An 18,344-nucleotide genomic window follows, 5' to 3' on the forward strand; every position below is an offset into this window, starting at 1 on the left:
GTATAACAAGTATTTTTTTCCAAGGGAGTCAATAATAGAGTAGTAGCAGTGTTCACTGTCTGAAGTATACAAAGTATGTTTGAATCTCTGATGTTTTTTAAAAAAATTGTAAGCATTGCTCTCTCTTTTTTAAACTAGAAAAGCCAAATGAAGAATACAGATCAACGAGTTAAGCTACTAAATGAAATCTTGCATGGAATAAAGGTAATACAAGCAGCTAATCAGTTTCATTGTTCTGCTTAATAAGATGAGCGACTAGGTTATTCAGAAAACTAGGGTTCTGTCACTGAACCTTTCAGCTGATAATGTAGGAAAGAAGAATTTAGGGGAAAATATGTTCTGTTATATAACTACTTAAAGTGGATTTTTAAAGTATTATTAATATAAGAGAGGTGATTATAAAATATAGATTATCCATGATATTTTGATCATGTTCTCTTGTTTTATTTTTTAATCAGCACAGATAGTTTGTCATTAGATGGTTGGAAATCTTCACTAAAACTTCACTTTTCATGAAGAACAAAATTGAGTTTTTCAAATTTGTTCTTGTTTCTGAAAATCTATTTGTCATTTATGCTTCTTCAATTTTTAAATATAGCCAGTACTTCAAATTATTCATAGTTAATTTTACATTTTTCTGAAGTTAGTGGATTTCTAACCATAGACATTGGTGCTACTATAAAATGTATATAATACTTTATTTAAGATGTTACTTCTTGGTTGCAAGTAAGGTAGAGAATATTTTCATCATGAAAATGCTAGTATGATGGACTGGCAGCTATTTGCCAATACAAAGCCTGAGGCCTTTCCTTCCTTGAGCATTTTGTGTTCTTTTATCACCTTATATAGTATCTTTCATGTAGATGGATCCCAAGAGTTTCTTTCCGGATTCTATGGGCACACTTGGGTCAATTAAACTACTCACATAGCTAAAGGGTTAGGCCCTACTTGTATATGTAATTCCTCTGTCTGGTGTTCTGGACAATAGTAAAGGATGTTTTCAGGTGTCCTTAGGAGTCCTTTGGCCACACTTTAAATTTACTTCCTTATTAAATAAAAATATTGTCTGGGCACGAGATGATCAGTCTTACATGCTGTGCACCAGGAAAATGAAATAAGTGTGTGGCTTACCATACTGATACTTTCCCACATCAGTAAGTGATAGAAGAGGTTTACAATGAAGTCAGATGGTGGCACCTCTGTGGATAAATTTAATAAATTAAAATGTATAGGGGATGAATGCTGATAGTAGTAACCTGGAATAATAAGTAATCCACCAAAACAGGGGCACAGTGAAATGTATAGAGTTCAAGGTGGCTACACTATAGCATTCTTCATAATGAATCTCATTTTGGGTTATATTGGGTCTTGCTTGGACAATATTTTATTTGTAGAAGCTATCCACTGGAAAAAGCAAGTGTTGGATATTTTACACTTTTGTATTGTTCAACATTCGCAAATAAATTTTTGGAATTTAAACTCATTTTAACAATCATGATCACTGCTGTTGATTTACTAAGATGTAATTTTCTATTTATTTGTATTTAGATTCTTAAACTTTATGCATGGGAACCTTCGTATCAGAAGAAGGTTGTGGAAATTCGAGAACATGAAATAGATGTTCTGAAGTCATCTGGGTACCTGACAACTTTCTCCATGCTAACTTTAACCTGTATTCCTTTTATGGTGCGTTACTTAACAATATCCATTTTTGTAGCTAGCTATCACTCTTACCGGAGTATCTGAGAGCCTCACAACCATTAATGAATTTATCACCACAATATCTCTGTGAGGTCAGGAAGTATTATTATAATACCCATTTTACATAGGGGAATTGAGGCATAGAGAGATTGTGACTTGCCCAAAGTCATATAGGAAACCTGTGGCAGTGCCAGGAATGAAATCCAGATCTCTTGAGTCAAGTCCAGTGTCTTAATCAGAAGACCCCCCTTCTGTAATGTAAACAGTCACACATTCGTTTTTAATAGAGGCAATTCTTGTTGATATCCCTATTAAGCATCTAAGACAAGTTTGCTTTTTTTCCATGCTCATATTTTAAAAGGGAAACAAGATTGGGGTGGAGGGGAGGAAAGAGGTACACATTCTAGTTCTTCTGAGAAGAATAACTTTCTGTGGGTGAAAAAAGATACCTTTCGTAGGAGTCAGTTAGAGACAACTTAAGCCTGGCTGTGCTGGATAATACACTTGAGAAGGACAGAAGATAAATTTCCCCCTCACACTCCTTGAAGTTGATAGCATCTGTTAGAGGTTCCCCCATCAAACTCCCTACATATCAAATAAAGCTGCTCTCAATTATTCACAAAACTCACAATCTGTTTAGTCAGTTTCCACACCTACTGATAGCATAGCTATATTCAGAAGTCAGATAGGAATTTTTCTTCTTCCTCCTCCCAAGCCACATAACTAGGGCCCTACCAAATTCACGGTCCATTTTGGTCAATTTCATCGTCATAGGATTTTAAAAATTGTAAATTTAATAATTTCAGCTATTTAAATCTGAAATTTCAGTGTTGTAATTGTAGGGGTCCTGACCCAAAAAAGGAGTTTGGGGGACGGGGGGGTGTCGCAAGGTTATTGTAGGGGTAGCGCTGCCTTCAGATCTGGGCAGCTGGAGAGCAGTGGTTGCTGGCCGGGAGCCCAGCTCTGAAAGCAGCTGCACAGAAGTAAGGATGACATGGTATGACACTTTTACTTCTGTGCTGCTGCCTGCAGAGCTGGGCCCTCAGTCAGCAGCCACCACTCTCTGGCCACCCAGCTCTGAAGGCAGCAGCACAGAAATAAGGGTGGCATGGTATGGTATTGTCACCCTTACTTCTGCGCTGCAGCTGACAGGGAACTGCCTTCAGAGCTGGGCACCCAGCCAACAGCCACTGCTCTCCAGCCACCCAGATTTCACAGGGGAAGACTAGATTTCGTGGTCCACGACACATTTTTCATGGCCATGAATTTGGTAGGGCCCTACACATAACAAGTAATTGCTATAGTAAAGTACCAAAAATAGCATAAGTGAACACTTTTATTTCTGCAACACACCTGATCCTCTGAGCTAAAGCCTGCCTCTGCTGGAAAATTGGGGGACCATGTGTTAGTAGATTGAATTCATAACTGGGAGTCCGAAAGTCATTGGTTAATTCCAATTTACTGTATGGATTTAGGCCAGTCTTTTAACTCTTCTGTGCTAGTTTTCTCATTTGTAAAAGTGGGATACTGACGTTTATTTGTGTACTATAACTCACAACCATGTTATGATGCATGATTTGTAAAGAACTAAATAATAATTGCAGAAGTGCAACTGTTACTGCATAATACATTTGTGCATTTACCTCAGTAACATATTTCATCCCTTCCTAAATTCCTGCAGAAGAAAGAAAATGATACAATTTGATTATATAAGTAAACACTGTTGAAAAATTATGTGGTCATATGGTGACCAGCTCTGTTATCAATATGCCTTTCTGCTTTTTAAAGTTTGGAAGATATATGCTTTTAATCCTCGTTTTTAAGAACCTCCTCTCTCTTCCCTTCCCTTCCCCTCTGCCACTCCCCTCCCTGCCACTGAACTGTAAGGTTCTGAATTTTAAGAAAATAAAACTGTTTAAAAAAGAATAACAAAACTTCTAGCCAACTTCATCCCAACTCTGTTTCAGTGGAGTTACACTAGGGATGCATTTGGCCCTTCATACTTAATCACTTCAATACATAGGAGAAATTATGGGCCAGATCCTTATCTAGGATACGTCCTGTTTTGACGAACTAAAGTAGAGAAGTATTTTTTTCTCCTTTTTATTATCTTTAACAAAACATAAGCCTTTAAAATATACCCATTCTGTGTGAAATGCACAGGTTAGTTAAAGTGACTCAGAGCACCCATGCAAAGCATACATGTCCAAATTCTTTGGTGATATATATTTGGCTGCAGCTTCATTGACTTCAGTGGCTTTGTCCATTTAAAGCTGCAGAGAATTTGGCCTTTATTAGAATGTCAGATGTGTTTAGGAATAGTAAAACCTAGGTGCTCCCTCATGACCATTTAATAAGGTAGACAGGGGGCTGAAACTAGAGCTGGTTGGGAATTTGTCGACTTAAGTATTTTTCTTCAGAAAGTGGTGATTCATTGAAACAAAAACTGTTCATGGGAGAGGGTCAGTTTTGACACTTCTTGTGGAAAAAAATTGGAAAAATTTCAAAGTTGCCAGTTTCCAATTTTGACATTTTTAAAACAAAAAAGTCCTTTTCTTTAGTTCAAAATGACTTTTCATTTTGAAATGCAAGCTAATTTATAGTAAATACAATTTAAAAATGAAAGTAGTAAAAATGGACACAAAATCAATTTTGATTATTTTCATTTTTAATTTTTATTTATTATAAATTAGCTTGTTTCATGTGCGCTGAATGGAATGTTTCCTCACACTGTCAGTCCATAAATATTTGAGATTGACTTTTTGTCCCAATTCAGGGCCAAAAATCAGTTTCCTGCCCAGTTCTAACTGAAACACCTTCATTTGTTGATATCAATAGGCATGCAATTGCTTGTTAAAACGATAGTGCCAATATACTGTGGAAAACAAGCAGACAGTGAACTCTGTGTGGAACATGGGAATACAAGTACCAATCAACAAATGGAGACTATTGAGACCTTCACAGAGACTAAAATCTATTGGAAATCCAATGGGAATATTATCTGTGTACAAACTTAATTATGAAATGGAATTTTATACCACAAAATATAAGAGCTTGTATTTAGTCTATAGAGAGAAGTATGTTAGTTTTAATTCATGAATAGTAGCACAGTTTATGTTTCAGTTTGCTGTAAGCTGTAGTCAACATCCAGCTCTTAATTGCTACCATCATATTTTTGTAGCAGGAATCATTGAAAAGTAAAACTAAGCAGGATGGGACAAGTAATGGAAAAATAATCACCTCATCTCCCCCCCTCCCCTGCCTTTTTTTTTTTAAAGGTCTCGTTGGCTACATTTGGAGTCTATTTTCTGCTGGATGAAGAGAATGTCCTAACTGCAACTAAAGTCTTTACATCTATCTCTTTGTTTAATATTTTGCGACTGCCTTTGTTTGATTTGCCAACAGTGATCTCTGCCGTAGCCCAGGTAAAACCAAAACCAAATATGAATAGGTGTCAAAAAAGGATGACATTTATGGCCCTTTATTAATCTCCAGTGTCATGTGGTTTAATCTATTTGTAGATGAAGGTTAAACCACCTGATTATTTCTAGTTTTATTTTGTTGAAATTTTCATGTCTTTGTGGGGTGGGAGAGGCACTGGTGTTGGAGGGGGTTTCAGAGTATATTCTCTTTTGAAGTATGTTAACTTATAATAAGGAATGACCAGCAGATGGCATGAGTACTGTTCCTATTTCTACTTGTGCGCTATCTACTGTTTCTGTATGTAGCTCAGTTTCTTGTAAAGTGGCAAGGCCATTGTAAATAGATGCCCTCTCCATCCTGCTGTCAGACATGGGCAACAAATTATACTGAATCAGAACTCAACCTTTCCTGGGGTTTGGTTTTATTAACCTAGAAATTAGCAGTATTATAACAAAATTGAGCTCAGTCTCCCACAGCTTGACTGCTGCCTTAGGACTGCTCAGTTTATATGCTAAATGTTCTCTCTCTTCCAGAGAGCTAATCCACAAACAACCTGTCTCAGACTTTGTCTCCACTGACACAGAGGTGTTTTTTAAACAGAAAGATAACTAACGAGCATGGAAACAAGTCACTCGTAGTGTTTGCCACAAGGTAGCTAGCTGGTCAGCACTATACCCCAACCCCCAACCTGTGATTGACTTTGCTTAATTTACCTTAAATAAAACTAAAGTGCATTGTCTCCACTATGTTTTTCCAGTAGAATAATAGCTAAAGCACCCTTTTTTTTTTGTCAGTGAAGACATAACCTTCATGAGTCAGCAGAGCCTACTTCCCACTGGGACATGAGCATCAATGTTGTCTAACAGTGTGTGGTGTTTCAAGTGAATACTGCTGTCAGCCTAAACCAGTGGTCTCCAAACTTTTCAGGGTTGTGCCCCTCCTTGCCCCTGTCCATGTTTCTGCTGGAGCCAGGAGTGGGGCTGCAGCTTGGGCGGGGGAACATGGATAGGGGTAAGGGGGCCGCAGCTGGGGTAGGGCTTGGAATGGAGCCCTGGCTGGGGTCAGGGCTGGGGCTGAGGTTAGGCATGGGGCCAGGGCTGGGAGTGGGGCTGGAGCAGATACGGGGGCAGAGCAAGGCTGGGTGGCCCTCCCTCCCTGTTAGGGCTGGCCCAGGCCCCGCCATGCCCCCTGGAATGTTCCTCCGTGCCTCCCTACAGGGGTGCGCCCCACAGTTTGGGGACCACTGGCCTAAATCTTCAGCTACCTTTATGAACGTACATAAGGAAAACATTTTCTATTTAGTGCCAAGAACTTCATTGCCCATCTCAAAATAAATTAATAGACATGCTTCTTTCTTGGTGTAATCTAGAATATATGAAGTATTGCTTAAAAACTCAAATAGCATAAATGTTTGTGCATTCTACAGACAAAGGTTTCTCTGGGTCGTTTAGAGGATTTTCTATATTCTGAAGACCTTGACCCTCAAGACATCGACACAAACTACAGTGGAAGTAAGCAGGGTTTTGTTGTTGTTGTTATTCAATGTCTGCAGGAACAAATTGATTAGCCAAATTGATAATATCAACTGAGAGGCTGCCTCTGTAACTTATTGTTGATTTCTCTTTATTGCAACAGATCATGCTGTGGGATTTATTGGTGCTTCTTTCCGATGGGAGAAGACTGGACCTTCAATCTTAAATAAGTAAGAATCAAGTCTTAGGTTTGTGAAGTAACTTTGAACAAGAATCTGTACAGGCATCACATTCTGCCAGGCTGAGTTTACATAGCTTTTGGCTAGATGATGACATTACAGTCTGCCTAGTGCAAGGTGCAGCATGTTGTGATGTCCCAGAACAGCGAGGTAGAAGACTGACTCCCCAGACCACAGTATTCCCCATCTCCCCATTACTCAGGAAACAGAATAAACCCAGAACAGCGCATGCTTCCTAAGGTGCTGGCACTGCTATGTGACCAGGTGTGTAGGGGGAAGAGGGAGGCCAAGATTCTGCTCTGTCTCCATTCACTCACCTGCACAGGGACTGAACATAGAGCCCTTATAGGGCCTGCTTCTCTTACCGCATTGCTACTCGTGATGCAGGTAGCCAGAACAGGGACGTGAAGGCACAAGATGGCCCAGTACCTCTGTAGCTGCATGAGCTGGACCACTGAGTCCCCTGAAAGCATTTGTGAAAATAGCTACAAATCAAACAGGGTGTTTTTTTGTTTTCCTTTCAGAACTTACATGGTCTCTTACTGTTGTTAGTCTTGTACTGTGTGATGGCTTCCTACTGCACTGTTGCCCCGATTCTGCAATTGATAGTGTATGGTGACTTTTTAACACTCAGAGAGACACTACAGTCTCCTTAAGGCCATAGCTTTTCAGGGCTCTAGAGCAGGGGTCGGCAACGTTTGGCACGCGGCTCGCCAGGGTAAGCACCCTGGCGGGCCGGGCCAGTTTATTTACCTGCTGACACGGCAGGTTCGGCCGATCGCGGCCCCCACTGGCCGCGGTTCGCCGTCCCGGGCCAATGGGGGCGGCGAGAAGCGGCGCGGGCAGGGGATGTGCTGGCCGCGGCTTCCCGCCGCCCGCATTGGCCCAGGACAGCGAACCGCGGCGAGTGGGGGCCGCAATCGGCCGAACCTGCCGCGTCAGCAGGTAAATAAACTGGCCCGGCACGCCAGGGTGCTTACCCTGGCGAGCCGCGTGCCAAATGTTGCCGACCCCTGCTCTAGAGTATGCTCTAGTCACAGGTATCCAAACTGAAATATTCACCTCCTCAATCACAGTGGAGTAGGCTGTATTTTTGCCATTTAGTGTCCACTAAAGAGGATCCTACTCTATACAAGTACAGTGTTTATAGAGGATAACTGTTGTTTGTCTTCCTAAATGTTTCCAGTTTGAACATGACGGTCTCGGAAGGCTCTTTAGTTGCTGTTGTGGGGCAGGTTGGATCTGGAAAGTCATCTCTCCTTTCTGCTATTCTTGGAGAAATGAACAAGTTTGAAGGAATAGTCCAAAGAAAAGTAAAGTTGATTTTATTTCTTGTGTCTGCAGTTACACTATTACAGTATGACTGTTTTACAGAAGACGGTTTATTTGTGAATATAATAAAATATATTGACAATGGAAGCATTTCTTTTAGTATGCTGACCATTGGATCCTTTGAAAAAATAACTGGGTGGCATTCATGTTGCTTGCCAAGTTAACTGATTCGCAGCCACCTACACTAAAACTAGTATGATTTAGTCTTCATTTTTAGTAAATCTATAATTATTCATTGGAAAAATCCTTAGGATTAAGGTCATGCATCAAGCCTACACATCCTACAGAGGCTGGTTTAGAAGAGTGATACACAACCATAACTCATTTGGAGCAATGATATAGTTTTGCAGGAGACAGTCAGCCCTTTCACAATGGCTTACACATAGAAAGGAGAGAAACCATTTAAATGGAGGAAAGTGAGTTGTGGGCAGAAATGGAAGGAAGTTCATTCTGCCCCTCTCAATGATAACAGCTCCCTTGGCATAAACTTTTTCTGTGGTTAAACAGAGTGAGGGAAGTGTCCAAGTGCCCATCACAATAAAATAGAATTTAAAGAGGCTTATATTAGGCTAAAATATCTATGCAGAAAGATAACCTCTCAATATAACCCACACTAATAATAATACTTATCATTCCAAACACTGTAAATAGATTAACCAATCACCATAATACTGATAAATGCAGAGTTGTCAAGTAACTCTTGAGTTTGAGTCACTTTGGAGTAAGATTAGAATTTGGTAGTCCTTTTCTTCCATTCCTATGTAAATCCGCTAGACCATATTGCCTTTCATTAATGTTTAAACAAGAGGGGTCTGAAGTCTCTTGCTAATTTACAGTAAGCGAATAAATTTAGTACATTTTAGTGGAAATCAAAAAAACAAAAAAAGGGGTGGGGCGGGCGCCTTCTTTGGGACAAGGAACTATAGAGAGTATGCTACTGAAGAGTTAGTATGGATTCATTGCGTGGAGGATGATGTCAATGAATCTCATCATATTTCTTAATAAAATTAATAGATTTTCATAGATGTATGCATTTAAGTCAGAAGGATCCACTATGATCATATAGTCAGGAGCTCTTAAAATCATCACTCCTGTCCCATAAAACCATGTTAGTTTCTAGTGGTTGACATTTTTATCCAGCTGGGTCATCAGTGATACATAAAGACACTGTGTAACTAAGCACAGGAGTGTCCACAATTAAGCAGTACTTCACCTTGTTATTCCAATTGAGCAATGCTTCAAAACTGGGTTTACTTAAAAAGTGCAAATTAAACCAAAACATAATCTTCCTGTATTTGCCACATTCTAAGTACAGGTCCAGTTTTGCTACCTTTATGTGCACTGAGTAATACCTTAGTATGCAAGAAGTCCAATGGCTCTCAGTGAGGCTACTCAATGAGTAAGATTTTACTCAATGCGTGTCAGGGTGACAGTATAGTGTGCACATGCCCTCATAACATGCACAGTATTTCAGCCAGTATCTTCAACAGCTTGGTCTGGAACATTTGACTTTTTAGAATTCTAACAGGTTGACTATGCTAATATTTAGAAGTAATAACCAATTACTTTACTTTGAAATATAATTTGAACAGCAGATGCTATCCTACCACATGTAGAACTGTCCAAATGAGAGTATTTTGCCTTTTCTCTTTATTTAGGGTTCAGTGGCTTATGTTTCCCAGCAGGCCTGGATTCAGAATTCCATTTTGCAAGAAAATATTCTCTTTGGCTCAGGTCTGAACAGGCCATATTATGAGAGAGTTTTGGAAGCCTGCGCTCTACTACCAGATTTGGAGCAGTTACCAAATGGGGATCAAACAGAGATTGGAGAAAGGGTGAGAACTTGAAACATCACATGCAGTCACTCAGCTGAGCTCTAGTTCACAATATCTTCCAAATGCATTTAGTTTGCTAAGGCTATGTCTACACTACTTTTACGTCAGCAAAACTTATGTTGCTTAGTGGTGTGAATATTCCACCCCCCTGAGTGACATAAGTTACGCTAGCATAAGCACTAGTGTGCACAGCGCTACGTTGGCAGGAGAGCTTCTTCTGCCAACATAGCTACCGCCACACGTTGGGGGTGGATTAATTATGTTGACGGGAGAGCTCTCTCCCATCAGCATAGAGCGGCTACATGAGAGATCTTACAGCTGCGCCGCTGTAACTTCTCTAGTGTAGACGCAGCTTAATTGACATCAAACATGAAAACTACTGGAAAGGCCTAACTCTGCCCCAAATGAAATCAGTGGGAACAGACTTAGGCCAATGCTGGTTGCTTCTGAAAACCCCCCTTCTCCATCTCTATTTTGTTTTGGATTTTGGTATTCATTCCATGATCTACCTTGTTTGCCTGGATATGTTGCTGGAAAAATTGTCAGATACCACTGTTGTCAGATACCACTTAATCTTTTAATTTTAATTGTTTTAGCCCCCTAAAAAAAGTAAAACAAAAAACTCCAAACAACCTTTGACACTGACTTTAAAAAATGATAGAGTAATTATTGTTATTGTCACTGTTACTCTGCTAATTATTTCCAGTGATTCCCTCTTATAAAGGATACAAATATTTCTATAAAAAACTTTGTACAATTAGGTAATTATTAAAAAAAAAATCACTGAGCTGATCCCCCTTTGTATGTCAGCTCCGTCCTCTTTCGGAGCTCTGGGTTGTAATATAACTTGCATAGAAAATGCTGGGAGATCAGAGAGCAGGAGCCAGAAGCTTATCAGGGATAAAGTTTGTTTCTAATGTCAGCCACCTTAATGTGGTTAACTGGGACATTTAGCATGTTAAACAAAAACTGTTTAAGTATATGCATTTTATATCTGCAGGTTTCCTTTAAGGCTTAGTGGTCGAAACTGAGGCATGCTAATACGTTACTGCACCCTCTTATGAAATTATTTCTATTTCTCCTGTATTTATCTCAATCCTGACTATTTTTACAAAAATGTTTTTGATCTTTTGGAAGATAGAGAAGGAAGAAATTATCATAAAGGTGCCATCTTAGTGTATTAGATAAACACACGCTTCATAGAAGCAGTACAATAATTACAGTATTTTGCCTGTAACATATGGTAGTAGAATGTTTTCCCATTAGTTAGAACTACAGGGTTGGGAAGTACACCTAGTCCAGGACCTCTTATTTTTTTTCTAGGTAAAATACGTGAAGCTATTACAGGACTAGTATCAAGCTGGAGAGAGTTTCCCTTATCCATAATGTTGCTTTCCTCTCTCTACCCGTTTTCCCAAATTGTGCACAAACACGCGGATACTTCACCTATCACAGATCACTCTTGTTTTTTCAAAGGTTACATATGTTTGTCACAAAGGAGATGTACTGTATAAAATACATCCATATCCTTTTCTAGTTCTAAGCTTGGGAGTTTGCTAGAGCTCCTGTATGGAAGTTAGCGAAGGAACCAGAATGGAAAAGCGTAAATGTAAACTCTTTCAAATAAAGCTAAGTGGACATTTGTAAAACTGTAAGGGGATTTATAGCCACTTCTAAAAAGTTCCTCTTTTGAAGTAAAGCTGTGTCCGTACTTTCATGCTCTACGGTTGACTTACAACAGCAGTTTTAAGCTGTAAACAATTACTTTTAACCCTATAACCTTGAAGAAGAATGGAAAATAAATTATATACATATATTAAAACTACCATAAATATGTTTCATATGTGGTATCTCCTTTTGAAGTGATTTACACAGTCTATTTTCACTTAGTGGTATAGTGTAACTGATAGGAGCTAGGTTTCAGAGTAGCAGCCGTGTTAGTTACTGAGCCATCTTGATTATCACTTCAAAAGTTTTTTTTCTCTTACTTAATTGGCCTCTCAGAGTTGGTAAGACAACTCCCACCTGTTCATGCTTTCTGTATGTGTGTGTATATATATATCTCCTCAATATATGTTTCACTCTATATGCATCCGAAGAAGTGGGTTGTAGCCCACGAAAGCTTAAGCTCTAATAAATTTGTTAGTCTCTAAGGTGCCACAAGTACTCCTGTTCTTGATAGGAGCTAGACATGCTGATTCAGAATGACAGTAAATCACGTGTCCCTCTTTTGACTGCTTTTCTTTTCCTAGGGAGTGAATATAAGTGTGGGGCAGAAGCAGAGAGTGAATCTGGCTAGAGCTGTTTACAGCAATGCTGACCTTTATCTTCTGGATGACCCCTTGTCTGCTGTAGATGTACATGTTGGAAAGCATCTTTTCGAGAAGCTGATTGGGCCCTCAGGGCTCTTAAAAAACAAGGTAAAGAAATCAGTCTTCACATAGTACAACAGGCCAATTGAAAATCTTCAGTCGTGTCTGAGTGGGCTTGTTATATATGGTAAAGAGAGGGAGCACCTTGTTAAATAAGAAGCCCTGCTGATTGTGCTATTTGAATCATATCAAGCAGTCTTATGAACACAGACACAGTCAACACTTAACCTGGGCTGATCTGGAAGTCTCAAAGGGTACAACTACACTGCAATAAAAAACCTGTGGCACCGAGTTTCAGCGTCCGGGGCAACTGACTCAGGCTCGCGGGCCTCAGGGCTAAAAAGCACAGTGTAGATGTTTGCGCTTGGGCTGGAGCCCAGGCTCTGAGACCCATCTTCCTTGTGGGGTTTCGGGGCCTGGCCTCCAGCCTGAGCCCGAATATCTTCACTTCAGTTTTTAGCCCCACGAGCCGAGTCAGCTGACTGGCCAATGAGGGTCTTTTATTGCAGTACAGATGTACCCATACAGTCACAGAGAGTCATATAATATTTGGGCTTCCAGCTTGGCCCTTGCTCGTTAGCTGGCCAAGATTTTAGGAGTGCTGTGGGTTCTATCTGTGAGGAGGGAGGAAGGGCCTTGTGGTCACTATTGATCCTTCACCTGGCTGAAAGGAGGACCTAAGGTTCACAGATTCTGAGACCAGAAGGAGCCACTGCGATCATCGAGTTGTCCTGCATCACACACAGGCCATAGAACTTCCCCAAATAATTCCTCTTTGAATTACAGCATATCTTTTAAAAAAACTGCTTGTGATGGAGAATCCACCACAACCCTTGGAAAGTTTTTCCAATGGTTAGTTACACCCCCACCTGCCCCCGTTAAAAACTTGCACCTTATTTCTAGTTTGAATTTGTCTAGATTCAACTTCCAAATTTACTTGATAGGAAGTTGCACCCACTGTGAGTGGCAAAAAGGTTTTCTGGTGACCAAAGGAATCCCTGAGGAAGAGTGGACAGGTGACAGAGTTTTCTCATTTAAAATTTGTTAAAGATTCAAATATCTTGGTGAAAAGTAAATTTCCACAATATTACTGATTTATGCAGATTATTTATTGCTAGCTGGTACCTATGGAATTCATGGATTGGTGGAAGTGGAGATGTTTCTCTTTTTACTTCCCTCTTACCCTCCTCTTCTTCACCTGCTTTATTGGTAATAAACACCTGAAAAAGGAGGTTCCAGTACTGAAAACACTAGTAGTGACAGATGCCTAAACAGGATGAACAGGGCTGCTATCAACATAGATATGGTACTAGGTTGTATTTAGAGGGACTCTTACTAAGAAACTCGAGCTTTCATGATCTTCTGTTATCATTAAGAATGAGCACTTCCCTAATTCTGAAGTATTTTTATTTGTAAGGCTAATACAACATGCCTTAAGAACCACATGTTTAACAGCAGCATAATAATGTGTAATTTGATAATTAGTGTAATGTAGTATGTAACAATGGTAACAATTTCTTCAAATCTAGTTGGTTGCTTTAAAGAGGTAGCTAGATAAATTCCTAAGACAATTCCATATGCAACTCTCCTTTAAAAAAAAACAAAAAAAACCCTGTACTGATAGTACACACTTCATTTTCATATGGTAAAAAAGAAAATGTTTTGTGTTTTTCAGACGCGTATTTTAGTGACCCATAACCTGACATTCCTGCCTCGGACAGATGTTATAATTGTAATGGAAAATGGCAGGATAACGCATATGGGGACCTACCAAGAGCTGCTCTCAGAAAGAGCTAACTTTGCTGAACTCCTTCAAGTCTTCAGTGCAGAAAATAAAAGTGAAGAGACACCTCAAATGAAAAGTGAGCACATATAATATTTTTGAATATACCATGTTTTCCTAAAATCTAGTTTTACCTTTCTACATCAGTTGCTAAGACATTTTTTTTTCCTTAGGGGATTGAATAGCACAAGGATTTGGTAAAGGGAAACAAAGCTTTTCCCCCTACTATCACTTGTTTGAATTCAGCCAGGTCTAGATGCTGAGATTCCAAGTTATAAACTGGAATAAAATTCAGGCACTATTGGAATAGTAAATCATTGACTTCAGGCACCTAAAGGCCCTCATGTGACCAGGGTATATCTGAATATAAGTAATTCTTGGAACAGGAAACTGCCACATAGTTCCATGTTTTTTCTGCTTATGCTTTTTTGTCCTGTCAACTCCTAATTGACTTTAGTCAAAGATTCATTTTGATGTATCTGACACTTCAATAATTCTGACTTTTATAGCCATTTTTAGTTTTTACAGTAATACCTGTTAGTACTAATCTACATGGTGTTACATTAGAAACCCCCTCCATTTCCATAAGCTTATGGAACATGTTATGGTGAAGTATGGCATAGGAATTGTCAACCTGAGAGCATTTCTTTTCCTCTTGCACATATACAAAGAAAGTGTTCTGCACTTTTCAGAGGGATGTTTAGGCTTAACATTTTACCTAGCTGACAGTTCTTACAATATTGTTGGATACACATGGAAAGTTTCTAACGTATTGCTCTAGTGCTGAGAACAGGGCCGGCTCCAGGCACCAGGCAACCAAGCACATGCTTGGGGCGGCACCTGGTAAGGGGTGGCGGGGGGAGCGCGGCGCGGCATTCCGCGAGGGGGGGCGCTCCAGCGGCGCGGCGCTCGGCGGGGGGGGTGGGCTCCGGCGGCGCGGCGCTCGGCGGGGGGGCGGCGCAGACGTGGCGCGGGGGGGGGGGGTTCCGGCGGCGCTCGGCGGGGGGGGGGGGGCTCCGGCGGCGTGGTGCTCGGCGGGGGGGGCAGCGCGGGGCGCGGCGCTTGGGAGGGGGAGTGGCGCGGTGGGGGGGGTGTGGCGCAGCGCTCGGCGGGGGGGGGGGGGGCTCGAGGGGCGGCGCTTTTTTTTGCTGCTTGGGGCAGCAAAAAAGTTAGAGCCGGCCCTGGCTGAGAAACAAACAATTCCTTGTTTTGTATCTCCTATTTCTGTATAGTAGTTAAACAATAATTGTATTCTCAGATTGCAAAAGATGCTGCTACTGTGTAAATTGACATTTTTTTGGTTAGCAAGACTTCTGTGGTAATGATATATTTATTGAAAAATAGTGGGATGGAAGCAAATCAGTTTTTGCATAATGAAATAGGCCAGGTTCAACAGAGAGATTATTGTCAGACTTCTAAGGGGACACTCCTGACAACTGTAAGTAAAGATAATTAACACATAAACTTTAAAAAGCAGCTGCTATATATTACAGATATACAAATATCCTAGAATAGACAAATACCTTTCTTAATGTTCATTTGTAGCATGCAGTAGAAGCATGGCTGTGAATGGATATAAAGGGTAAATGGACAAAATTATAGGTGAATTCAGCACAACAGATGTATGCAGAAAACAGTTTTATTTTAATAGGCTTATTGACTTAAATGACAGCAAGACCAAAAAGAAACAATTTCATATTATCACTGCAATTTTTTTTACGCTTTTTCTTGATATTAGCATAATTTATGCAGGAAAATGGAAAATAGCTTCATACAGTGGTACTTAAAGGACAATGCAAGTGTTATTTGCTTTCAAGTTTTACCTCTGACCATGCTGAGCTGAACAGTCTGACTAGCAGCTACAGGACAGGGAATCCACCCAACTTTGGGGTGGATAAAAGGACAGTCTCTGAAGAACTGAGGGGAGAGGCAGACTGTTGGGGACCAGACTGAACCCCAGTTCTCAGAGGTTATGGGGTCTGGGTTAAGATAGTCATACGTATGCCTTTAGGTAAGATAGATATATGTGTAGACCATCTGTTGTGTTAAAACCCCATTTCTCTGTTTATGCTATGTTCCTACTATTGGGATTAAACAATATTTCTGTTTTGAAAAGGCTATTCGGAGTCACTGTATTCACCTACTCGTCACAGGGATCCTGCAGTGGACAAGGCTTGTAGCTAGCTGAACACAGCTGTGTCTGCTGAGTAACTAGGGTTAGTACACAGGGGTGTTGCACCCTGGGAACCTATTCTGAAAGTGGAAGAATTGCAGGATTGCACTCTGGGAGATGTGAAGGTACGGGCCTGTCACCTGAAAAGGCTCACTCAGGCTAAAGAGGGGGTCAAAGGTGCAGCTGGCCCTGAACTGTGACTCTGCTATTAATCTAAACCAGGGGTCGGCAATGTTTGGCACACGGCTCGCCAGGGTAAGCACCCTGGCGGGCCGGGCCAGTTTTATTTACCTGCTGACGCGGCAGGTTCGGCCGATCGCGGCCCCCACTGGCCGCGGTTCGCCGTCCCGGGCCAATGGGGGTGGCGGGAAGCGGCGCGGGCGAGCGATGTGCTGGCCGCGGCTTCTTGCCGCCCCCATTGGCCCGGGACGGCGAACCGCGGCCAGTGGGGGCCGCGATCGGCCGAACCTGCCGCGTCAGCAGGTAAATAAACTGGCCCGGCCCGCCAGGGTGCTTACCCTGGCGAGCCGCGTGCCAAATGTTGCCGACCCCTGATCTAAACCAACATATTCATACAGTAAACATCCCAATAACCAGATCAATATACAGTATTCATATATAGTTATAGAGCAGCCCCACTTCCACCTCACCTGCATTCTCTCCTTTTTTATTTCTCACTTCTTAATTATTGTAGCAGTCTGAACAAACTATAAAGACTCGAAAAAAGTATTTTCCATTTTTTCACTCTAGTGGCTTCTTTAAAGAGAGAGAGTCAAAAAGGCAATACTCTGCTTCAAAAAGAGCTCCTGGGGCATAAAGACAGGTAAGTACTGAAAGTAAGCAGTACACGGCCACGCTCTGATTTGGGGAGGGTAATTGAAGTGATACTAGAACTACTCCAGCCTCCTGTACTTAGGGAGTGCACAGTGCAAGATTTGGGCGCAAATCTGGGCTAGGAGAGGGGCTGTTTGCATCATCTCCACTCCATCTGTTCATAAGCAACATAAGAATATGGCTTTGTTTGTTCTAATGTCCTTTGCACTCATGCTGCTCCCTAGCATTGGTTTGGTTTGCTTTTTTGTGCACATCAGACTGCTTCTATGTTCTGTTCGATAGTTGAGTAAATTCCTAGGGGCGGACATCTATTTGCAAGTTTGTAAAGTGCTGTGTGCACTTAGGACACTGCATCAATCATGGTTATTGTGTCTGGCTGCGCTAACATTTTAATGATAAAAAGGAAGGGCTTGGAAATACACTGTGGCATTTTCAAGGAAGAGGAATTCACAGACCTTTAAGTTCACTGTTTTTGTTCAAGATTGATTCGGTGTATGTGTTTTTCTTGATGTTTCACTTCATGTTTATGATTAAATTACATTTAACATTGTTATTTGCAGTTCTTCCTTTGAACAAACCAAAGCATTCTCAATGAAGAAAGAAAATGTTGCTACTGGCAGCGTAAGCATTGGATAAATTACCTTTGTATATACATGTAATCTGTTAAACTAATTATAGGCAGGGCTGGTAGCACTACCTATTAAGATTTCCTGACATTGCCCATTATAAGACCCAGTTTTCAGTTATTGGTAGCTGTGCCAAACGTTAACCAGTTGGGCTGAAATTTTCCATACTAGGCATCTGCCTCAGGGTGAATGTTTTGGGAAAAATTCAGCCAAATAGTTCAGCTGTTTCTGAGATCAGGGCTAGAGAAAAGCATGTTTTGCTCATGTTAAAAATAATTCTGGTGACCCCTTCTTTGAAAAGTTCTAATGCCTCCATGTTTTGTAGCAGAGGCTTGAAATTTGGCAAGACGGTGGCCTTTGTGTCAGGGATTTGCTTTTTGCGATCACTGTGAAAATCTGCCCATATTTGGTCAAGTTATAAGCCTCTGAAAATCTTGGTAAGTAGTCTGGAAAATCAGATCTGAGATGTCTCAAATTGGGCACAGAAAATTATTGGATACTTTTGAGCTGAATCTTACTGTGCCTCAGCTTTCAATCTGTAAAATGTGGATGAT

The 18,344-nt window shown here is 40.9% G+C and overlaps 1 protein-coding gene across 1 annotated transcript in view; it reads left to right on the forward strand.

Annotated features, from left to right (window-relative positions):
* The window catches only part of LOC135877745 (multidrug resistance-associated protein 1-like), a 54,151-nt gene that overhangs the window by 19,036 nt on the left and 16,771 nt on the right, over positions 1-18,344 (forward strand). Inside the window, exons 7-17 of the mRNA XM_065403301.1 lie at positions 139-204; positions 1,549-1,686; positions 4,980-5,126; positions 6,551-6,635; positions 6,760-6,826; positions 8,022-8,148; positions 9,826-10,002; positions 12,255-12,422; positions 14,050-14,236; positions 17,081-17,153; positions 17,725-17,785. Of these exons, the coding sequence (XP_065259373.1) occupies positions 139-204; positions 1,549-1,686; positions 4,980-5,126; positions 6,551-6,635; positions 6,760-6,826; positions 8,022-8,148; positions 9,826-10,002; positions 12,255-12,422; positions 14,050-14,236; positions 17,081-17,153; positions 17,725-17,785 (1,296 nt within the window). The remainder of the gene's footprint in view (positions 1-138; positions 205-1,548; positions 1,687-4,979; positions 5,127-6,550; positions 6,636-6,759; positions 6,827-8,021; positions 8,149-9,825; positions 10,003-12,254; positions 12,423-14,049; positions 14,237-17,080; positions 17,154-17,724; positions 17,786-18,344) is intronic.

Source organism: Emys orbicularis, chromosome 1 (genome assembly GCF_028017835.1).
Source record: "Emys orbicularis isolate rEmyOrb1 chromosome 1, rEmyOrb1.hap1, whole genome shotgun sequence".
Taxonomy (NCBI): domain Eukaryota; kingdom Metazoa; phylum Chordata; order Testudines; family Emydidae; genus Emys; species Emys orbicularis.